At 35.6% G+C, this 25,342-nt stretch overlaps 1 protein-coding gene across 1 annotated transcript in view; it reads left to right on the top strand.

Annotated features, from left to right (window-relative positions):
* DNTT (DNA nucleotidylexotransferase) overlaps nt 1-25,342 on the top strand; it is an 81,558-nt gene that overhangs the window by 44,703 nt on the left and 11,513 nt on the right. The window contains exons 8-10 of the mRNA XM_042818531.1: nt 6,823-6,925; nt 14,511-14,774; nt 16,188-16,271. Coding sequence (XP_042674465.1) covers nt 6,823-6,925; nt 14,511-14,774; nt 16,188-16,271 — 451 coding nt within the window. The remainder of the gene's footprint in view (nt 1-6,822; nt 6,926-14,510; nt 14,775-16,187; nt 16,272-25,342) is intronic.

Below are 25,342 nucleotides of genomic sequence, written 5' to 3'. Positions count from 1 at the left end.
TGTACTGCAGTTTGTTCCTGAAGTTATGTGTAATGTTCTGCAACATTTAATCCCTTTTCCACTAACACACAGTCATTGCTTCAGCAATTTCATTTGGTCTTCCTAGATGTTTATGCATCTTGCTCATCTAAATTCAAAGAAATATTCAAATGGATTCACATTTTCAAATCACTTGGGGATGTCTGTCTAGGAGCTGTCCTCCCTGCGTTACCCAAAACAAGAATGCAGAGAAGAGAGCACTCAATTTAACATACAATGAATACATGTATTTCTTCCTACAAATAAAGGGTTTGTCTTCGTCTTCAGTATTGGTTTTCAGCATTTATCTACTGCCCAGCTTGCTCTGCAGATGACTTTCATCTGGATTCTTTTTAATCTCAGCTCTTTAGAAGAAAGGGAGATTTATAACCCGTGATATTTTGTTCACATTCTTCATGCACTATCTACTCTATGTAGTACTGATCTGAGTTTCCTTTTACCAATTTTCCTATTCTGTATCAAAATGTGTTTAAACACTAGAAAGATCAGAAAGTAAGAGTTTAAAAATCTTACCACTTTTATTGGTTGCATAGAAATCTCCAATGACCTGATATTTTTGTTATCTTTCCCAATAGCAATCATTGTTCACACAGCTATTTTGTAACAGTAGTTTTTTTCTTATTCATTGTAAATTGTGCAGTTCAGACAGGTAAAACATCCATTAATATATTTAATATTATTTCAGTCTACTGAATCAGATAGTTAATATTATTGGCGATGTTCTGTTTTATTAAACATAATCCGGTTCCATCACAGAATCATTAAGGTTGGAAAAGACCTGTAAAATCACCTAGTCCAACCTTCCACCAACCACCAATGTTGCCCTCTAGCACACTGTTGCCCATCAGACTAACTCAAAATGTTAGACAATATCCAGTGTCTGAGAGTGCATGTGCCTTCCTCAACAATATTTTCCCACAGTTTTACCAGGAATATAAGGTATATTCATATGGAATGAAGCCAGAAATGTCTATGGCAAATCTATCTCTGTCCTCCATTGTTTCTTCCTACTTCATTGTTATATTTTCTGGCAGTTGAATGAATGTATTATTTGAAGGTTCATTATGTAATTAATTCTCATTGTTTCTTTGCTAATTAATACAGTTGATCAGATATTGAAAATTAGCCCTGTTAGTCCTCTAGGCTCTTTGCTACAAGCATTTGATTACAGCCTGTGATATCAGTGGTGGTGTTCTCATGTGCAAACACTGAAAGATTAGGCACAACATAAACCTCATTCAACATGTACAGTGCTGTGTCATACTGTCAACAAGAACTTTGCCTAAATAAGGGATAGAAAACGTTTTCTTAATGGATGGAGTTATGACTGTAATGTGACTTATAAAATGAGGAGGAAAACAGACAAAGAGTTTTCCATTTGGAAAATGGAAATTTCTTGTCAAAAGAAATGCAAATTTGCTAGCTGGTCTGCTGTCCAAGCTGTGAGAAGTCTGAGCCAGTGTGCCAAATTTATCTCTGGTGATCTTCCTGTTTATCTTCAGAATCTTGAGTGTCTTCTTCCTCCAGAAGTGCTCAAGTGATTGTGCTAAAATTATTTTGAGAGCTGATTAAATTACAGAATATGGCAGATGTGGAGAAAGAATAAACTGTTGTGGAAAGTCTGATACTAAAGTGGATTTCTGGTTTAAAAACAAACAAACAAACAAAAAAAACCAGCCAGCAAAATGAAGATTCCTCTGCATTTCTTATCAGAAATCAGGAAAATCATTTTTTATTTAGCAAAAAGAACAAAGCTGAGGTAAATCATTCAACCTGAGAATAGGTTCATTCCACAGCAAGGTTACAGTTGGATTATCAAACGAGAGAAAATTCTTATGTCTATCAGACTGCGCTTCTAGGAACTTGAAAGTAAGCAGGTACATTTTAAAGAGTTGTGAAAGAGGTATCTATATGTGAGTATTCTTCCTTGGCATTTCCATGGGCTCCAAGCAAATAGACAAGAGTGAGATCATAGTAATTGAGCACAAAATATTTGAAAAATAAATTACCTGTGTTGTGGCCAAAAAAAAGAGGAAAAACATACTGTCGGTCAATACGATAAATATGATATCTGACAGAAAACTGAGGGCAGAATATAACAGTAAAGGGTAACTATTGCATAGCAATATTAGCTGGAAGTTACAGGCCTGTCTGTATATGCTGTGAATACAGTAGATATCGGAGGTACCATCTGACTACAGTTGAAGAAAAATGCTGCTACTGCAGATGGTCTCCACAACTGAAGGGAGCAGATACAGAAAGTGGAGGTGTACACATCTAGGACTAAGGCTGCAACATTTCAAAGAAGAAATTCCCTTCCTTATTTTGCAGGGAAGGCCTAGCTTATTGTGACAACACTGTGAAGTAATGTTTCTATGCTCAACATAGCATCAATAGTAAAGGTAATAATAAGTCAGTGTTATGACAGATCCATCCAGGGGAATTTTGCTGCCTGTGATTTTTCTTTGATGCTTATGTTTTCAAGAAAATACTGAGCATGAAATGCAGTTATTCTTATGAAGATAGACTGTTGATGTTCATTTTGTACTTCACGTGCTTCAAGGACTTGCAAGGTTAAGAAAAGATTGCAGTTTTACCTAAGGCAAGAACACATGAAAATAAAGCATCTTCTGTATCCACTTGAACACTTTATAAGCTCAGTGCTTGCTAACTGATTTTCAGTTTTGAAACATAACTCATTACTGTATAAAAGGTGCTTTACGCTCCTCCAATAGGAAAGTTCTGTTAGTGGTAAAGAAATGTCAGTCTGTCTCTCCTCAGCTAAAACCAGCTTATCAGAATTGCCACTGATATGGGTTACATGGGTTATTCTGTTATAGAATGTCCTGAGGTTTCAAAATGCTCTGTATACAGAGTACTCCAAAATATTGAATCTTGATTAAGTTGAAATTATAGAACAGGACAATGTGATTATCCTTACCATACTATCTTTTGATCCATATATTTAAATTTAATTCATATTATTTAATGATTTGGAATCTAGATTTTGTATTAAAAAATTAAAAAAAGAAAATTCCAACAATTTTAAAAGTAAGTGTTCCATTGCAGTCAATCATTAACTTTATAAAAGTTTAGTCAGCTCAGAATTGAACATACTAAATAAAGTGTTCTGTCTTTTGTAGTTGTCAGGCTTGAGCAGATGATTAGGACAAAAACTGAGCTGCAGGCTCAGTTCTTCAAGGTGGGAGTTTTCTTACATAGCTTCACCCTGAAAAGGATTTAGGCTTAGATTTAAATATAAGAAGAAAGATTATATAAAGAGATCTAAACAATTTTGTTAAATAATATAATTCAACTCTTATATAAAAGCCTTGTGGTTAGAGTACTTACTGACTTGCCAGAATCATATCTCTCAATCTCTGACTATCCATTAGTGTGCTAAAACCACTGGCATGCATGGATTCATGGCACTTAGCAATATACAATAGAAGATTTGTAGAGCCAGAAAAACTGTGATACAGTGTACTGGTTGGAATGCCCATTTAGAGAGGAGAACTCCTAGGACTTTCCTCCCTGCACCAAACACTGGCTCTGCATTTCATATTTAAGGCTCACTCGATGAGAAATAACCTGGCTATGAAAGCGTCAGACTGAGTGTTCTTCTTCCCGGATGAGTGCTTTTAATCCAAGAGCTAATAACAAGTAAGTAAATAACCTGTGGACATTGGCATGGACTCAAACACTGTTTCTGAACTGTGGTCATGGAAATGTACCACTGTGGGAGGCAGGCGAGATGACTGAGGAGCTGCCTCCTGTAAAGCAGGAAGATTGCCAGTATTCCTAACTGAGATAAATAAGTCAATAAAAGAAGAAGGATCGGCGTATCAATCAGTGGGCTACTGAATACAAGATAAAAATAGGTGGTCACAGCATCATTTTGATGCTTGTTTTTCAAGCAAAATGTTTTCATTTCTAAGTGAAGGATACGTATTTAATATCCTTGGTTATGGTGTGTCATGGCAGAGACAATTTATAACTCTGTGTAAGGAACCTGCTTCCCTGAATATGGTGAGGATTGAAAAGACTGAGGCCCACGTCATTCCTCTTGAACTTTGGTAATGAACAAGAGATATGCGTTTCATCTCTGAGGCACTCAATTGGATGATTAATTCTGGGGTTTCAAATCTGATTTGAGAATCAGATATCTGCACCACAGTTTTTAACTCGAGTTCTTTATTATATCATATCAGGGTATACAGTTTGCTTCATCTTCAGTAAAACGGCATGCAAATGGAGATAATTGTTGATAAACATATACATATTCTCTTTGAGCTTGGACAGAATAACCTGTCTCTATCTGATCTTATACTGCGTGTAAATATATATGTATATGCGAGGAAAGGCTCTGCTCTGCTGTAATCAATGACCATGTTCCCTTCAAATTCATTGGAATGAAGGACTGTACCACCATGCACTTTTCTACATGACTTATGAGCCATGAATAGTATATATTATACAGCTTATGAATTTACCATATTGCTTTTCTATTGTAAGGAAGGTGATAGATTTATTTGGAATAAAAAAAAGTTGCAAGTGGCAGTAGTGGAGATCTGACTAAATGTTACAATAACAGCCAACAAATTCAGTTGGAAATTCTCCCAATAAGAACCATTTCAAAGAGAAGCTGAAATATGGTTGACAGTATCAGTAATTATATATTGCATGCTTTTATATCAGTTCTAAATATTGTAACTTCAATCATAACAAGCATATTAGTAAATGCACTCTGTTATGCAAAATAAATGGCTGGTTGAACATCTTGGGTTTATTACAGCCAGCTTAAGGCAGGCAGCTGTAGATAAAATTAAAATATGCATCCATTCAGTATGTGTTGATTACCAGAGGAAGAGTCAGGAATCAACTCCTGATTCCATCCATTTCCAAGTTTTTTTGATTATTTTTCTTTATAATAATTTAGGCAAGTTTTCTTATGTCACTTTCTACATCTCTAAGATAGGAACATCAAGTTCCTTCCATTTGGAAAAAAACAAAACAAAACAAAATTTTGAGACATGAAGTAAAAAGTGCTATGTAAGAATTTTGAATTATTATGGTAATTTATGAGATAATGAATGTCATCCTACAGAAACACTTAGAAATTTTTACTTGGAATACTAAGTATTCGTGAGTTTGAATTACTGTTCAGATTCTAAGGCTAGACTGATGCTTTGTTTGAAACTTCTTTTGAAATCATTTCCACCTGTTTAAGCAGTTTTGACTTTGCTGCAGACATAGCATAATAGTTTCATTATAGTGAGTTAGACTGCTTGTCAAATGTGAAACCTAGGTTTTCATTTCCTTATATCTTGCTGCTAACACTGTTCTACTCACGCAAATGGTAGTAGACATCTGCCAATCAGCTCTGTTCCTACAGACTTGCAAGTCTAAGAAATCAAGTTCAGTTTTTGCGCTACTTCAAGAGAAGGAATCATTTCATTAAATACAAAGGAAGAAATATTTTTTTTTGATAGTTCCAATTTTCACTCCTTGTGTAACAATTTACATCTTCTTTGATACTGAGAACAGAATTGAATTGAAACATACCTGAACTATAACATCACGTACCCTTGTGATATAGCTGCATGAGATAGATAGACTTTCCAACACAGGAGATTTTGGAGCTGTGCTACAGTCAAGTGCTGCTACTTCAGATTCTGGGTGTTTACTCCTTCTCCTGCTTATTGCACCTGTTTTCAGAAACATCTCTACAGAAATGACTGTGCTTTCTCCACAGGCTGGCCTGGTTACAGCCAATAAATAAACGTGTGTACAGTTCTTATTGCAATATTTCAAATGCAATGAATAGTTTGTATTGGTTCTGCAGGCCTCAGATGTTTTGCAGTCTAGGATAATTTTTAACTTTCTCAAATATGTTATGATTCTGAAAGGAAGCAATCCAAATAGCTCGCTTTTTTTCCTGTTCTCCAGTGATAACTACATCTTAATACGATTTAGAAATAAAATAATTTGCAACTAGATGAAAAGCAAGTTGAATGTCTAGATTTAAATGTAGGAAAGAAAGATTATGACATCATTTTTCTCTAAGAGCATTTATGATTAAACTGTGCATATGGATATAATTTTCAATACCTAGTAAGTCTAATAAAAAGCTTTAGTCACATTAGGGCTGAATTGTTCTCAGAAAAAACCCCCTAACAAAAGGCCAATCGAATAATAAAAAAAATCATCAACAACCCAAAACCAATCCCTGCAAAACACAATATTATACACAAAAGAGAAAAAAATTAAAATATTTGGGATTATGCCTGTCATAAAAAAAAATAAAAAAATTTTATGACAAAATTAATTAAAAAACAAAAAAAAAAGCAAAAAAAAAAGGGATGTAGATTTAAGACTGCATTGTTTATACTGAAAAGTTTTTCTGCTCTTACTGCACTGGACTCCTAAGATGTATTGTGGTATTTTGATTATGATTTTTTTCTTTTCAGCAATGACTAAGACCTTCATTTCTGAGACTTAAGGGGAAGAAAGAGATTTAACATCATTACTTGGATCTGCAGTATCTAATTGAACAACGGAGAAAATGCATCAGAACTTTAGATTATTAGCTAACAGAGAAAAATGACAGACCTGATAAAAGAAAGAGAAGATTCAATTTTGATTGTGTTTCAGGAAACATTGCAATCACTTGATTCTCTTTTTATAATGCAGCCAAATATATATATATATTCTCTTTGAAAGTAGTGTGAAATTCAACAAGAATTTAACTCTATTTTTCTTCTTGTTATTCATTGCTTTCAGGGGTAAGAAGATTGGGCATGATATTGATTTTTTGATCACAAGTCCAGGACAGAGGGAAGATGATGAACTTCTGCATAAAGTTGTTAACTTATGGAAAAAGCGGGTATGAACATAATAACATTTAGATATATATGTATGTTCCAAAACCACTGAATTAGGCCTATGTAGTACTTAAGTTGACTCTTTTTCACATATTATTTTTTGAAATTGGATGTTATTCTAGGTTATTTATCTTGATTATCTAGATGTATCCTACAGCTCAGAATGCTGCAGTTGAAGGTTGTATCAGGAATATTCTATGCATTGTTGTATATTCCCGTAAGAGGTAAGAAGTTAGGCTAAATGGAGGTTTGGGTGGCACAGTAAAACTGTTCTTATACTTAAAAAAAATAAATTATATATATATAATATAAGTATACTATATATATATGAAATTATACATGTATAGATACACATTCTTCTTAAAATGGAAGTAGTTCCTCCCAAGTTACTGTTTTTTTTTTCAGGGAGCTCCACTTTAAGTATAGTGGACTTCTGTTACCTTATGGTATGATGACAGCTGATCTGAAAACTTGAGTATACAGCTCCAGGAATTCTGGCTTCCTTTCAGCCCATAGATTAGCAATTTTCATGGCATCCACTGTGAGAATCGTTGTAGCCCTTTATGATGTCTATATTTTTTGACTGCACACATTTCACAGATGAATTGTTAATCTAAGGATTTTTCTATTCAGTTTTCTTCTTTTCCAAGCAGCTTTAAACTTGGAAGATTTCCAATTATAATAGGTGGAAGTACCTCAAAATGTTCCTGGATCAGAAATACAGCATGTCAGAAATAATGTTATGTTTCTTTTTCAACCTTTCTGGTCAGCTAATATATTTTTGACATTTACTACCTGTACCATTCAAAGGAACTGAGTACATTTCAACATGTCAAAGAGCAGCACTTTGTATGAAATGAATCATCATAGGCCCCAGTGCTAAGCAGTCAGCTTTCAGTGTAGATAGCCTGGACAGAATGCCTGTGAACTGATTCTTGACCCATGGACTTTAATTAATGTATAATGGGTTAAGAGGTTTTAAAAGATTTAAAAAACATTCCCCAAATAAATAGAAACTTATCTGATGGAACAAATGTTATGTTTTAGAGCCTTTCAACTGGATTTAATGTCAGGGCATCAAACTAGACCTTTCCTGATACAATCCTAGTGGAATTTCTCTTCCTTCAGCTGACTTTTGGTCTTCAAAATACTAAAAGATTATTACTAATTTTGTAGGTCTCTCTGATTTCCATCATAATTCTCTATGGAAAATGCACGTATTGAAGTAGACTTCTAGCAGATAAACTTTATGCTGCACTGAAAAGTAATGAAGCTGTGGCAGTTAATGTCTGCTGAGGAACAACTCTATTTTTATCTCTTTATTATTTATATATAGCTTCTTCCTCAGTTATCCCGCTCCCTTAATTCCAAGCAGAGAATGCGTTTCTTCTTGTAGGTTGTGCTTTTACCTTTTTAAGCAGACTTGATTCTTGGGCCTGTGCCCAAGTGCAGCCTTTCATCCCTTCTCCCATTCTGTTAAGTTCCACTTATGTTAATGGGAGCAGTGGTTGTCTGAGAGGTCTGGCAATGGTAGAAGATTTTCAGGTCACTCCGAAGTGTTTTCATTAAATGGAATTGAGAGGAAAGAAATAGAAAATAAATTGTTCCTGTTGATTTTTTTTTTCTTTTTTTTCTTTTTTTTTTTTTTTTGAAGGATAAAATTTGGCAGAAATGAGTGCAGTGAGAGAGCTGGAGGTCAAGAGTTTGGTGAAAAGATTAGGATTTCTCCAGAGATCCCAGCACAAAGAAAATATCGGGAGGGGGGGAGGGGGGGGGAGAAGGGGGGTGGGGCACAGTGGTTGTGAAAATCAAACCCAAATAAGATAGTTTAAACCTATGGACAAACATTTTCAATGCTTTGTGTTGTTTCTTTTTCTTTTCTTTTCTTTTTTTCTTTTTTCTTTTCCAGAATTTCTATGGCTTACAACACTCTACATCCTCTCTACTGTGTTGTAATATACAGGCTCGTAGCATTACTACTGAAAAAATTACCTGCCAGCAAAATCAGAATATAAAAAGAAAGAGAAGAATTGTACTCTTCTTGTTTTTTTTTTTAATCAGCTTTGATTTTGAAGAGTGAAAAAAATAAAAAAAAAAGAAGCTTAAAACACTGTAATGCTTTTTGACAGTACACCTGTCGGCTGTTTCACAGCTTCCTAGTTTTGTGCTACTGTTTCATAGCCCAGATTCATCAAAGAATGTCACTGAGGTCATGATGTTGCCTTCCTTTCAGCAGCTCTTAGTGAAGGATCCTGCAGTGTTTTACTCCTAAGCTATGAACCCTACCCTTATTTGAATAGTTTAAAAGGGCCTTTCTCTTAGCTGAAAAGTTTAGAGATTTTTCTTTTGGAAGCTGCTGGGAACTATGTGGTTAAATCAGCACTATTATTCTTTTGATGCAGCATCATCAGGGATGAATGGGCAGAAGTAAAGAGAGCACAGTCTCTCTGCTGAACTTCAAAGTAGCACGGCTAAATGGAAAAGATGCAATGCAGTACACAGGTTATGGTTTTAATGGTTCCAGGAAACTTCTTCAAGGAAGTAAGAGATTAATTCCTTTGTGGGATAGAGGTTCATGGGAAATTTGTAGGCATATAGGCTGAGCCATCTGTGTCAATATTCAGTTGCATACTGTGTAAAGAGTATTTTATTTTTCGCTAAAAACATATGGAATATATTTAGCACTGTTCCTGTTGTTAGATATGTACCATGAACAGAGAAAGAAGAGATTGCATTGCTGCACTCTACTTGTTTTTTTTTTTGTTTTTTCGTTTTTTTTTTAAATTCATGTAAGTATAATGTTGCATTAGCTCACATTGCCATTTCAATTTTCTTTTGGCTTTGAATATAGATGCATTCCTGTGTATACTTATTCCAGTATATTTGTGGTCTGGTTTAGACTCTATCATTCATCCTTGCTGAGGTGAACAGGTCAGGGAAAGGAAGGCCTGGTGTCCCATTGGGATAGGTGGAGAGAAAAAAGTGAGTGGTCTAGATTTATCGTTACTAGAGAATGTTTTTATAAACAGAGTTCACAGAACAGCAGCATATGGATTATTGAGTGACAGCTGAATTTCAATAGCAACAAAAACTGCTTCTGAGACAAGATACAGAAACAGTTACAGAGCCAGAACAAAGAGCTTATTTCTCTCAGATGAATGCTCCGTTCATGCAGAACTCTATTCACTCTGTGTAAACAAATGTTGCCTCACTTTTTACATTCTGAATTTTTCATTGAGCATTTTGGCTCAACTTCAGAAGAAGTTGAAGGTATTCTTAACTATAACAGACTAGTGCATGGTGACTAGAGCATGGCAGTGGGACATAAGAGAATTTGGTTTAAATTTATTTAGTCAGAGGATGGGGTTGAATGTGACTGTCCAGCCTCTGAAATTATTGCATAAAATAGGCAGAACTGTTCCCCTTCTTGCTGTGTTTTACATGAAGGTCCCAGCAGCAATGGCAGTTCGTATGAAGTCTGACATTTCTGGTGTGTGCTCCATATATCTATATGGGTTTAAGTATGTATATTTCCCTTATGTATATATAACTTGTGTATGTACAAAGTTATGTATATATTAATTTTCAGATGTGTAATTGAATCTCTTCCTCAATTCTGGGTAACTTCATAGCTTTCTGGACTAACTTCTTCAACAGTTGGTCACCTGAGAGGTCCCCCATGTAGCGGTTTCATCACTCTTTCATGCCCACCAGTAGAAATGTTCATGGCATGGAGGGAAGAATCTTTGTTCCTGAACTCTGGTGCTGGGCTGTGCATTCCTGTCAAAACCAAGCTGTTCGGGACATAACCAGAATTTCAGACCATTTTTCTGCATTGGGAATTTCAAGTTCTTCTAGTTGGTAAAATTGGCATCAAATAGAAAAAGGCAGCTGCATGATTAGGCAGCAGTTGTAAAGTTTTGCATTGCTGATTGAGCCTTTGATGCCATTTCCTAACGATTCCTCACTCTAGCTGCATTGATTGCTCCCAGGCATCAGTTCCTTGAGCTGCTCGAATTCCATTTGCCTCACCTAAGTAGGGATTTTTCTGTGTTGCAACCTTGAACTAGCATGCCTACAACCTACTTTGGATTGTCATAACTATTTCACTGAAAATAATTCTGTTCTGCTTCAATAAACTCTCTAAGAAGGAAATTTATAACAATAACATATCTGTATTTCAGAAGAACATATGGGATTACATTTTTGGCTGGTATAAATCTATATTAATTAGCCTTAACAGAATTAATTCACCTAACAATATTAGGAATTATGACTGTAATGTTAAAAAAGGGATAGAATTTTGTTTAATTAAAGTAGTGAAGAATGGTGAAGACCATATTTGGGTTGATGTTTCAGCTATTGATTCAGATTTTTCCCCAATTCGATCATGGATTGACTCTACTATCCATACTATTGGTGTGCCAGCACTCAGACTATTTAAGTAAGTGTGCATAATCACTTTTAAAAAGGAAAATGGTTATGATTATTGACATAATTGCTCTAAAAAATATATTTGATTTTGATGGTGTTGTAAATTTGAGACATGAAAATGCCCACATTTTAAAACTTGATTTACAGCAATTTATGGTTGAAGATTAAATTGAAATTTGCAAACAACTGCAGATTCTCTGACACAGACTAATGCGAAGGCTGCTGTTCTGCAGCTAGCAGTAGCCAGAACTTCATACAGTCTTCATAGCTGACTGCCCTTCAAGTCATACTTTTTTCAAAATGTACAGAAGTGCTATTTCAGCTGTAGTTTATGGGGTGATGGTGAAGACCAGTGCCTAATCACAAAATGACCCAGGTTAGAAGGTTAGAAGGCAGGATCTTCTTTAGTTGTGATATTTTGGGTGACTTTAGGTAAAGGGAACATATTTATTTTTAGTGTGTACAGTGCAGTAAAGACTGCATGTTAGATTTACTCTGCTTACATTTACAACTATGTTTTTAAATTTGGAAACAGCAAGTATCGGTTCCTTGTGACATTGGGGTAAAATCAAGTAAAAATTATAATCACTTCTAAGGATGGATGTGAGAGAGCACCTGCTAAAAATAAGCATTTTCAAATCAGCAGACTCGGAAACTATTAATCCCAGACTGGAAGCTACGTGAGAAATTTTCTCAGATCAGTTTGTAACAATTTTCAAAATCAGGAATAATTCCAAAGAAGTAAAAAAATGTTTATCCAAGGCAAATAGTTTTCATTAAAAGAAGTGGACCAGTGATTCATAGAACAGCCTGTGACTGATCCCTAATAAAATAATGGGATTGTTAATTTGGAATGATCTTCAACAAAAACATGAAGGTTGAAAATCTAAAAATACCTATCAGTGCCTCTTCAGGGAATTGGAATTCACATCTTCTTAAGTGTTTCTGTTGTGCTTTTTTTCCCCCCAGCACTAGCTCTGAAGTAACTTTATTGCTATGAAGTATTTTATAAGATATTTAACAAGTTATCCCATAAAGTTATCATACTTGCACTATGCTGAAAAAAATACATATATATATATTTTAAATTATTACTATTTTTTTAATGGAGATATCCTTCCAAAAATCTATTCATTATCAGCTGTGTTTGTAAGACATCTGATGTAGAGAATGTTGTAATTAACTGTGGATAACCATCTAAGAAAATTGCTTCTAAGTGACCAGTTCAATATTACAGATTTTAAAAGAAAAGAAAACAACAACAAAAAACCCTATAACAAAAGCTGATATAATTCTTTCTTCTTCACCATATAATAAGGGAAATGTAAACTAAAAGTCAGGATTGTGGGGTTTTTTTGTTTTTTGTTTTTTGTTTTGTTTTTTTTTTTTGTGGTGAAACTAATATAAAAATTCCTAGAGAAGAGGAAGGAGGATATATACACATTTATGGGACTTCAGAGGAGAGAGGAAATTTGATCCAAGGACATAAAACAATCCTGAGGATGGAAAAATCAGTTTAAAACTGATTTAAAGAAACTGATTTAAAAATCAGTTTGTTTATCTGACCACAGAAGTGTGAGTAGTGGGTTTGATGTAGATTTAAAGAACTGTGAAACAACTATGATAAGACAGCTGACAATTGCCCTTTGGCCTGTTGATCTTGAAGAGAAAGCTAACAGGCTCATTTAGCTTGAGTGTGGTTAATAAATTCAGCTTAGTAGTTTTCCTTAATAATAAGTAAAAATTAGTTAACCTATGGAGAAAGTGGTTTCTGCACCATTGTTACTAACCTTTATAACAAAGTCACATTTTCTTTGCAAAGACAAATCTCAGTAGTCTCTAATTCTTGTGTAGTGTTGCAGAGAGAGACAATTGCAGTGATCTCCTGTATTTTATGAATCTATAAAATCTAAATTAAGGTTGAGTACCAGGAGTCAAGCACACACCTGAGTGTTTTCATCATGTTGGAACTGCGCTCAGAAAGTGGAATCTCTTTGCCAGCTGAGCCCTTCTGATAGTGCCAGTGATACTGCACCTTGCTATATTACTGCATATAAAGCCCAATCTCTATTCTGAAATCCCAACCATGACTGAAGGAAGCAGGATTATGGTCAATATCTACTTTATTACTTTGCTGTTGTGCATTTGATTTTTTGTATTTGCTAAAAAATGATGTGCTGGGTAGCAGAGAGAGGGAGGCTGGTCTTTGTCATGTCCCAGGTGGTGTGCTTTGGGTGAGGAGAAGTTTTTTGGCTGCACGGAGTAGGGAAGATTGTTCTTCACTTGAGGGTGACTGAACATGGAGAGATTTAAAAACCTTTGAGAGTACAGGTAAGTCTGAAAGGCCCAAGAAATCAGTAGCCTTGAAAGTTGCCTAGAAATGCAAACAAAATGCACAGAAACAGGGCTGAGATATGTCAGAGAGATGTTTTTTGCTAAGGACCTTAAAGAGAATACTGCAACGTTTACAGCAAACCCAGGAATTTTTGAAAGGTTGCTGGCTACAGAGCTGGAGGAAGGCACTGTGTCTCTTCTGCCTAGCCTTTCCTGCAGTGCTGGATTAAAAGAAATTCATTCACAACACTCCATTACTTCTATTTTTATCCCCACTCTGAACTGTCTTTATTATTAAATCATGTTTATATTTTAATAAATTCTGACTATTTATGTTCACCACTTTATTATGGTTCACTCCCCTCTAACAAAAGTAGTGATCAGGGCCATGTCACAAGGAAATCTCACACAGATAGCCCAAATTCTTTGTTTGGAAGCTGTCAGCAAGATTGTTCTCTCCACTACCTTGTTTTACTAGATGTCTGCCTTGTGAGAGAGCATCAGTAGCAACTCCAGAATTTCTGTTGACATCAACCACAAAAGCCTTAAGGGGAAGGCAAGGAGGGGAAGAAATGTTGTCTTCTTTGTATAGGGTAGGATGTTGTCTCTATCAGATGACTAGCACTTTAAATTTCCCTCCAAAAATCAGCTAATATTTTTCTAAAATTATGCTTGGTTTATTGTCTAAACTTTGTCCAGACTTGGCTGTTCACTGTTCTGTGTTTTCTGAAATTGCATTTTACAAACAACTTTAATAGCTATCTAGAAAGTCTGTCGTTTCAATCCAGTAATTTAATGCAGCCAATGTCTTGTTTTTAGGGCTTACTTCTATATTGTGATATAATTGAATCAACATTTGTTAAGGAACAGATCCCAAGCAAGCATGTTGATGCCATGGATCATTTTCAGAAGTGTTTTGCAATTTTAAAATTACACCAGTCAAGAGTAGACAACAGCAGTTACAACATGTCAAAAAAATGTGACATGGCAGAAGTCAAAGACTGGAAGGCAATCCGTGTGGATCTGGTCATAACCCCCTTTGAGCAATATGCATATGCTCTGTTAGGCTGGACTGGCTCCAGGGTGAGTAACCATAGCAGTCTATTTTTCTTAGCACTGCTAACCTATTTTTGCTTTTGCAGCACTATTCTGAATTCATGGAATTTTAAAAAATATTCCTGTTCTCCACATCTCAAAATCAGTGATCTTAGGTTGGAGCTGTTGAACTCTACTACTCTGATGTTTGTAGCTAATGTGCACTTTCCTTGAAGCACAGTGTTTAGGTTTGTGAAATGAAGAGCTAGGCTTACAGTCTCTTACATCATTGACTTTTTATATCACAGTAATGTTAACAAGCAGCTTAAATTGTTACTGAATAAAGAGATGATTTGGAAAGTGTTACAGAATTATCATAAGGATGTTATGGGACGTTTAGTATTTGGGGAAATAATGTTCCGATTTGAAACTTAATTTGTTTCACAGAAAATTGAAAACAGTTTGATCCTTTTCTCTTTGGATTAATGAAACTTTTTTGTGTCACTTTTATTTTATTTGTGTATTGTTAAAAATAATAAAACTTTAAAATTGTTAGCTTTGAACCGAAATAAATTTTTTTCATTAGGATTCTAATATGGAAATAAAAGTTCACATGATAGCTACTTTCATAATAGACATTGTAATGAGTAGTTGTTGTACTGAGTGTAACATAAAATAGCATAGTATTTTCAAGATAAATTCTATATAATTGCAAACTCAAAATTTAAACAATTAGTCTCTCTCCAGACAGAATTAGTATATAATTTACAGTTTTTCCCTCTGATATTACATGGTATTGCCAAGAACTTCTAAGTCTGCTCTGAATGAGCTTTTTTATGTGCTAGAAGAATTGCCACTCTATTCTACTTAAGTTAATTGGAAGCAGGGTGTTTTATATGAGGCCAGTTACTGCTATTGCTGTGTTCTTTTGCTGAGCTGATGAGTTACTTCAGCCACATTTCTATTTTGAGAAGTTAAAATGTATTTAGTTGGATATTGGATTAAGTGCTGCAAAATTTGGGGTCCATCTTATCCAGGAGATGTCTTCCTGCTTAAAAGCCCTTCTCAATTCTGCAGGCGGATATCTGCTCTGAAAATGTAGTTTGAGAGGCCCTTTGTAGGCAAGGATCCATCTTTCTCTACCTTGCTCAGCTCCTGCTTCTTGATGAGATAATTCACCTAGGGGCTGTGGGAGTCCATAGTATTCTGTACATAGCCTTACTTTCTCTTGTAGTATCCAACTATTCTCGAACCAGCCAACTGAAATAATGGATCATCGCCAATCATTGCCTTTTCAGATGATTCATTTGTTCAGATTATTATCTTTCGATAGAGGCAATTTTTCCATGTTTGTTTATTGTTTGGTTTGCTGTTAGGATCCTTATAGAGAGGTAACAGTTTCTTTTTGTCGGAATTAGTTATACGTGTTCTGTTTGTTGGTTGTTTTTTTTTTTTTTACAGCAATTTGGACGGGATTTGCGGAGGTATGCTACTCATGAAAGGAAGATGATGTTGGATAACCATGCCTTATATGATAAGAGAAAGGTACTGCTTGCCCTCAAAAATAATTTACCAGATTTTTATTTCTGAGCTTGTATTTTCCGATCTTTTTTTTGTTTATATTCACATATATAACATATTTTATCTTGAATCTATATCTGTAAAATAGTCCCACCTTCACAAGATTTAGTTTTACTGATACAGCCTGATTCAGTGAGAACCAGTAAATCTGGAAATCTTTGGCCTAGCTGAGATAATTTCTTGGAATGAAACCTTCACAAAATAGAGAACAACTCATCTGCAAACATTTGAAAAAAGTACTTTATTGTCCAGTTTCAGAATGAAAGGTCATTTCTCTGTCATAGGCACAATTTCAATGTGGATTGTACTAACATTTTGTAGGAAAAAAGAGATACTGACTAGTATCTGCTCAACTATAGGCCTCATGAAATTCCAGTAAAGTATGACACAAGAGGAAATCAGGGATCATCATGCTTCTAATGACTTGTATTCAGAACTCTATGCATAGGTGTTTCACCAGGCTTGTTAGTATTGGTGAAATAGTAATAATTCTAGTCTAAATGCTTTTGGCTGCAAGTATACTGATCTCTGCATTTATCTGGTTCAATGTCTGTATTCCTAATAGGCTATTTTAATAAGAAGCAAAATCAATGTTGAACATGTTTATTGATGTCATTATAGAGAAAGGCAAAATACCATGTCAAGTTTTTACATTAATCCTTCCTCTGTATTGCTTATACAAAGGAGGCTGCTTTTAGCATCTCTACTTAAATATAACATTTTCTCATTGTTTATGAGATGCAGCAGTGATCTAAGTGCTCACCCCATTTCAGCTGTATCTATATGTGCTAGTCAGGCTCAGATGGTAGAGAATCCTTAGCTCACATAGAAACCCAGGAAATTATCAGGTTAATGATCAATTTAGTCAAATGCTCTGTCTCCAACAACATCAATACTAGATGCTTCAGAACAAAATACAAAATTGCATAGTAGATAAATATGCAATTACATGTCTAAGGGAAAACCTTCTTCATGAACTCAGGAGTGCTGTCACTACTTGCCTTTCTTTTATATTTTAAATGCCTTCAAAATACAGACCCTTTGCAGCAACATAGTGTAGAAAATATTCTTATCTGTATGTTAATATGTGCTCTCTTAGGTAACTTTTCCAGTGTAACAGATGACTGCACTAGTGAATTACAAAGAAATGCTAGTGTTACTCTCTGCATCCTGCAAAAACGCCCCATGTGGGATGCATGTATATGTCATTACACAATACATGTTTCCATGGGAATTTCAGAGGGCTAATGAGGACATTGCACAGTAAAATGGTGAATTTATCTTCACAATGGCATCTGGGAAGAAAGCTGCCTTTGAAATCCCAAATTTTTAGGTGAGGCACAGTGAGATTTAAGGCCCTAAAAAAACACTGATTGGAAGAGTCCTCTGTTGTCATCAACTGGCGTGGATTTTATCTTATGGAGTATCTGCTTCAGGACTTTGAAAACAAAACAAAACAAAACAAACCTGTGCATGCATGTTTCTCAAGGCTATAAGCTATAACTGAATCTCCAGTGTTTTTTTTTCAGTCTTTATGTCTGAGTCTCAAGTCGTGTTTCTTCATTGTACTGCCCAAAGATGAGGAAACAAAATCGGTAGTGGGACCAACAAGCCAGATTTACAATTTTTTTCCTTACTATTACTACTAATTGCAGTAATTATTTGACAAGAGCAAGGAAAAGAAAATCCAAGCCTATATGGGCAATGTCAACTCTCCTGAACATGAAATCCTTATTCTAGGATCAAGTGAATAGCACAAATTGATCAAACGTTCCTTTCTGGATGAACTCTCCTTGATTTGGACTTTTTTTTTCCATCAAAAAAATACCTACATCTTCTTTTTCGCATTTAATCCCAGACATAGCCAGTTTGCTTCCAAATTTTATTTTCTAGTGCAAGATACAGACACACTCCAAATTTCCAAACAAGGACTAATGACAGTCTTTTGACACAGTACAATACTATTCTTTTCTCTGCTACATTCTCAGAGATACCCTAAGTTTTCCATAAAATATAGCCTTCTTTGAAGCAGGCACTCAATATGAAAAAAATTGTACTAGGCAGCACTGAACACATAACCTATTTAAAACAGGACCTTTTATTCTGTTGTGTCACTCTAACAAAAGGCAGGAAGACATACACCCTGCTAGCCCATGTGTTCCACTATTACAATCAAATGCGTTAAATACACAGGATATTTTTTTCCTGATTTTTAACTTTGCAATTTTTTGTGAAGTTGCTGTTCACATAAAATACATTTTGAAAAAAAGCCTTCCACAGTGCCACCCAGTGTGTAATAAAGTCAGGCGTCCACATAATTGAGCAATGGTGTTTGCAGCTGTAAAACTTGAGATGGCCACCCATGGTACAGAAGGAGACATTTGCAGTAATTGTGTGTCTGGGATGTGTAGCTGCTAAAATTGATCCGATGTCATAATGACACTTTTCTTTGAGCAGGATATCTTCCTTTCTCAAATTAAAGCTTTCACAAAGCTAAAAACAATCAGAAAGCAAACATGCAGGCTTATGCAGGTTGCTAAGGATGCCACAAGATAATATTGATTAAAGCTAATTAGACACAGGTAAAAACTGAATCACATCTTTCCCAAATTATGACTCTTCAGCAAACTGAGAGAGTTGCCTGAGGTCACTGTTCTGTCCAGACCAGCTGTCATTCATTGCTCTGAAATGGGCACTGTGGTATGTGTGGTTCAGGAGCTGGGACAAATCACTTCTGCTTTGTTTTTTTCATTGGTGATTGTATGTGTGTCTGTGTGTGTGTGTGTGTGTGTAAAAGTGAAAGGGATAGGAAGGTCAGGTAGAGAAATGAGCTCTGCCTTCTGGACTAAACCCTTTTTTTTGCACTTAACTGTCATTATTTTAAAATCTTGCTGTCTGATATAAGAAGTAATAAACCACACTATAGCAGATATGCTTTGCTTATTTTTTTTTTAACTATCATTATTATTATTAAAACAGCGTAACAGTACCAGTAAGAGTCTTTCATTATTAAAGGTAACAGTTTCCTGGTTTGCTCTACATTCTGAAAATTAGTTAGTATATTTCATTCTTTTATATTAATAGTTATTAGCCCTTTGGCACTGGAGCTTCCACTGTGTCCTACTGCCTGAAGCGCAATGTCTGTCAGAGAATCCCATATTCTCTTGCTGATGGAGTAGCACCAGGAGAGAACCCCAGTTACTTCGGTGTGTTTCCAAAGGGATTCTGACAGAAGCAGGGAACATTAGCATAGAAGTTAGACATCAATTACATAGCTTTGCAGAAGGGAACAAAAAGAACAGGTATTTTCTCCAGGGACTCGTTACAAAGTTACGCTCTGAAATCATTCCTCAGCCTTGATTACTGTAGTTCTCCCCCTCCTAGTGTGAATCATTTTCTCACTGTTGTAGATTTCAGAAGACAGTGTGCAGCTATCAAATTGATGATTTGTTTATTTTCTAAAATAAGGTGGCATTTCCTAAAACTTGGTAGGAAAATTGTAATGAAAAAAATTGAAAATTCACTACCAATTATCGGAGAGCCTCTTTTTTCACAGTAAGGTGACTAGATGTCCCAATCTATGCCTCTGTAGAATTGCATGTTTTGCAAATCAGTATTTGTTTATCAAAACCTGAAGTATGAAGTGTCTATGATTTATATCTGCTAGTGATTAAATGTTACGATGATTTCCATGCTCAGGGAATTAAGGAATTCATTGATCAGCAATCAGGAAGAAAATTAACTTGTATGCACCCAGTGTCTTACAATATTATTACTACTGTTACAGTGATTACAAATGGCTTGACACGTTTATGAACAAGGCCAATAAAATTCTCAGTGTAAAACTTTCCTGATTTAGGAATCAAGCATATATTCTATAGGTAAAGTAGATTTGATTTTGTTACTGAGTCACTTTCAATTCCAAACAGAATTTCACTTTTCTAAGTAAACTATAAGTCAGATCAACTAACACTTTTCCTTAGAAAATCTGAAAGTTTTTCAGGTCTTTTACCTGAAAATAATGGCATAACGCATTAGTTTTATGCCCCTATGTCTTAGATTCAGGGTCACTGGTAACCCACCACAGAAGATCTTTGGTTAGAACATGTACTGCATCTAGATTTAATCAGAAGCAACAGAAATCAATGCTTAAATACATATTTATGTATTTGAATAAAGTGGTCATCAGATCACAGTCTGAACTTCAGATTTTAGCTTGCATATGTATATCACAGTTTGCTACATTCTGAGATCTGAAAGACGTTTCTTTGCAATGATTTAAATTTGTGATGTACTATGGCAGTCATTGGCAAGTTTTGACAGCATTGTGACAGCTCTTTAGTTAGATGAAATGGAGCGAGATCCTAGTGGATCAAACTAAAGAAGATACAACTCTAATCCCTGCTTTATTTCTAAGCGCATAAGAGGAATATTATTTGCTTGCATGAGAGTGTAACAAATGTATGACTTACTTTTACTTACAATGTTTGCTGATTTTTGAAGTGATTTTTAGAGTGGCTGGCAAGACACAGGCTTTTTATCCTTAAAGGAATAGCTGTTCTTGAAGCATGAGTGTTTCTCCACTTACATAGTTTCAGCAACCTAGAATAAGATTCAGGAACAGCAGACTTTGTTAGTTGCTCCTTTACCAACCTCTGGTAATGTTAGCTAGAGTACTCTTGACATGCAGAGGGGTACATGAGAGGGGGGTCTGAACCTGGGCTTAATGATTTGGGATTTTTATGTTCTTTAATGTGGATCAGTGTTTAAGTTGTACTGAAATTACTGTTCTCCCATGAAATCACTCTTGAGTGGAGTATGTGCTCTACTTCAGAAAGGATATTCCTTAAAGAAAATCTTCCTCATTCTCCATAATATGAAATTCTACTGACCTGTTGTTTTTTTAGATTTCAATGCTGTTCGATTTCCCATATGTACTATTAACACCACTGTTAAACTCTAACGGGACTGTAATAAGGATGGCAACAACTTGCCAGGTTGCCACAGGAACATGAATATGCTGGATTCTTTTTTTCCTTCATGAGTCCCTGACTGTTATCTGCAGCTGCATCTTGCAGTTCATGAGTAGTAGATTATCCCAATCCTGTTCTTTGCCATGACTTGCCCATTTGAAGGTCAAACTCACACTCTCAATCTTTGTTATAAACATGCTTAGATTTGTTGCATCATCTCGATGATGCCGTTTCTGTTTGCAATCATTGGGTATAAAAGGTCCTTCTTCAGCTTCCGAAAGACATGACACACATGGTTGTTTTGATACTGTGTCTGTCACTAGTATCTGATGTGCCTATGATGATGACAGTGAAAACAGCTGTCCCACTAACTACTACTCCTTTTGAGGAAAGACAGTGTAGATTTGAAGGAAAGGTTGCATGAGCAAGCTGAGTATGATATGGAGTTTATCAGTTTGAATCTCTAAGGCTATGTATGCTACTCTGAACTTGGAAATGCCATAAATGTGCAGTCAAACCACTCTGAAATTTATCTGTAAAATTTTGCATGCATTGCCAGTTTTCTGACTCAACAGAGAAAACAGTCAGGGAGAGCTGTTAACAAAGGGAGATGGCAATCATATGCAAGCTGAAAATTACATCTGCAGTAGGTCTGTTCTGCCCTGCAGTAGGTCTGTTCTTGCCCAATACACATTTCTGTTACTGTATCTCTTTGTAATGAGGCATGCATTCTGCTGGGCTGAGAGACTGATATGGTTATAGCCAGCCAAAGGATCTCTTAGCTGTTCAGACGAGTGATCCTGGAAAACAGTCAAACAACTTTCATATTTCCATTTTCTCTGAAAGTTCTCTGAATCACATCTTAAGCTTGATTTGGCTCTCAAAGATCAAAAAAGAATTTTTGATACTTGGAAATAAGTGACTACTTTATGAGCTGAAGACAGCAAAAATTGCTGTAATGTGGCCTGAGGAGGTAGTCCAGAGATTTGGCTATTTACCTTCAACATGGATCCCATATCTAGCCAAGTTCTTTCTGCATTCTTAAGCAAATCCTTTAACCTTCCATAACCTTATTTCAGAACACCAAGGCCATGTACCCATGATGTAGGAAGTACAGTTAAGGATAAGTGGTTAACCACTGTAGCAAGAAACTGTAGTTCAGCTTAATGAAAGATTTTGATCACTCAACATTTTGTCTTTTCCTCTAAACTAGGAGAAAGTGCAAATATTTAATGAAGGATTTTTGATCATTCAAAATGCTTACTCTTTTAATCAGAGGGCAAGTCAAAATGTTGACACTTTCTCCAAATACTGTTTGAATCTCAGCTTTGGAAATAACCCACGGATGAGACAGTTCTAAACCTCCAAAGATCAGACATTTCTTGGGGCTGCCAGCTTTGAGGCACTCAGCTTGGCTGGCTTCTCTAGGCTCTTGGAGACAATAAGCCATGGGGACACTGGCACTGACACTTTTCCCAATCAGTGTTTTTTTGAGTATGTGAGTGAGCAAGGGGGAATTGGGCTGAATGAGAGATTGCATGAGAGAGAGGATGAGCTGGAAGCATTAGGATGCCACTGGTGCTTTTCTCTATACCTGCTTCATGGTGGGAAATTTCTAGAGATGTCATATGCAACAGCTTCATGGTTGGATTGTAGCCTTGTAGGAATGTCTCTTTCCTGTACCTTCATCACACCATCTTCCTGCTTGTATCCTCAAACATTCTGTGGGATCTGAGGACTGGATCTGTCTTGTAGATTTAGATTTTTCTAAATCCAAATGTTTTCACAAGACTATTTAAGAAAAACACTTGAGTCTAATAATTACTTTAAGCAGTTCAGAGCAGCAAAATTAAGTGATGTAAACAATTGGCATTGCTATTTTTATTTTTATTTTTTGTAAAAGAAAAAGGTTTCTTGGCATTCCTAGTGTGTAATAAATTGATTAAATTATTAACATATTAATATATTGCATTAACATTGCAAGTTATCGGGTTTTTGTAAGATGTATCGGGTTTTTGTAAGGATTATTTTGAAGAGTCACTGGAGCCAAAAGCAGTTATTAGTTTTATGCCGTATGAAAATTTAAGATAGGAAATTGTTGTCTTAATGTTTTCTATTGTTAAAGAAATATTGGGAAAAAAAAGTGGCACTATGCATAAGGCTGGATATGACTGATGACAATTTTGCATTTAATGACCACTTTGTGGATTTGAATGACATTAAATATTACTTAGCTGTTGAATAGCTAGAGAGGAGGTTTATATAACTGCTTTGAGTGGTGAATTCACAAGATGCTCTAAAGACTTCATATCAGGACCCAGATTTCCAAAACATTAGATGCTATAGTGGTACAGGGAAAACAGTAAAACTCTATGATCCCAATTTTTTTAAAGAGAATATTTCATTTTCTAATGAAGGTGGTAAAAATATAACAGGGGTAACTTATAGGGATTTATTTGCTTCTATACTGTGAACATCACTTCCATGCAATAGTCATCATTAGTATTGCACAATCCTTAATCATTTACCTGCAGAAAGTATTCCTATTTAGGGAAATCCTTAACTAACTTGTCAAGGAGGGCTTGCCCTGGCTTTCTGTGTGTATATGTGTAGAGCAAAATGAAGGGATGATTGCAGCCCAGATAAACGCCTTACATGATGATAATAATGAGGCTCCATAATGTTTGTAAGCACTTTGAATTCTGCTTCTCCCCATCTTTTGCCCAAGTAACTGCAGACAGTCATGGTATACAAGAAGGCAGCCCAGCCTGTTCTGCCTGGCAATATACTTGGCCTTCTAGATTCTCCCATGACACTCACATTTTTCTCTGGCTAAGACTAAGACCGTACTGGTATGCCACTCAGCCAGTAACTTCTTTTGAGAGAAATCTTACCTGGCAGTGGTCATATGGTGGGAAAGGCTGCATCTGTATGGTGAGTTGGCTAGTTAGTATATGCAGATGTAAAATTGAAGATGATTACAGTGGTTACAAGGAAAGCTGTAACTGCACAGAAGCTGAAACAGCAGAGGGTAGAGACAGCACTGAGAAAGCCAGACAGACTGCAGATGACTGGATTATTGCCTGCACTTCCCACATCTTTATAAACAGGTCTTCTAACAAAAAGCTATTTTTCCTTTCCCAGCAGAAATTCTTTTCTGTCATTACCCAGTATGCTGTGAAGAAGAGCTGGCTCTGATTCTGTACCCTCACTTTATTACATAAAGACAGAATAGTCATGTCTCTTTAACTGTATATTCAAACAGTTATAGTCTCACGGTTATAGTCTCAAAATCAGTTTTCTTGTGTCATTTGAGAGAGTTTACTCCTGTCTATTAGGGGCAGAAGCCTGCTTAAGTTCACTTGCACAGTTAAAGAGACGTTTTTTATGATTCTTAAAAAATGAGATGTTATAGACTTATTTTGGCAGATGCTGCTCTAAAATTATTAAGTTATAACAGTGAGACAGTCAGCCTGAAGAACATCTCAATGAATTAAACATGCTGCAGCTGCGGAGTTTGCTTTAGATGTCTGCAATAATGACTGGATTAAAGCTAAAGTAAACATAGATATCCAAAGTTTATAATATTGATTTCCAGTATGATCAGTTGTTCACATAATCATTACTACAATTAAACACGGAGCCATTATAAACAGATGTACACACTTTCATCTATGTTTCAGCTCTTTCTCTCTGAGGAAAGTGGCAATTGTAGATGTGATTTAGGGGATATTCTCTTTTTGCACCTGCTCTATTTTTAAAAATTAAGAATTAAACTAATCAACTTTTTTACCCTCTGAATAAGTTAAAAATGGTTATGCATTTTCCTCCAGTGTGCTTCTCCTTTGTGTTCTTTGAAGTTTAAATGTTTCACAAATAGAATATAAGAGTTCATTTTTACAAAGGCTGCATGTAATTTTTGTAGATTTTGCAGCAAAATTTAATCCCTTTGTAATAGCAAGTTGTACATCCAGCACAAAGATAAATGTCTATAATTGCTTCTTCCTTTGTTTGGTGTGTTTTCTGAACACAACCGTGAAACCTGAATTGCTGAAGAAATGG

This window comes from Centrocercus urophasianus, unplaced genomic scaffold (genome assembly GCF_019232065.1).
Source record: "Centrocercus urophasianus isolate 14NV4802_14NV808 unplaced genomic scaffold, USGS_Curo_1.0 seq_17, whole genome shotgun sequence".
NCBI lineage: Eukaryota > Metazoa > Chordata > Aves > Galliformes > Phasianidae > Centrocercus > Centrocercus urophasianus.
This window is presented reverse-complemented; position numbering and strand designations above follow the sequence as displayed.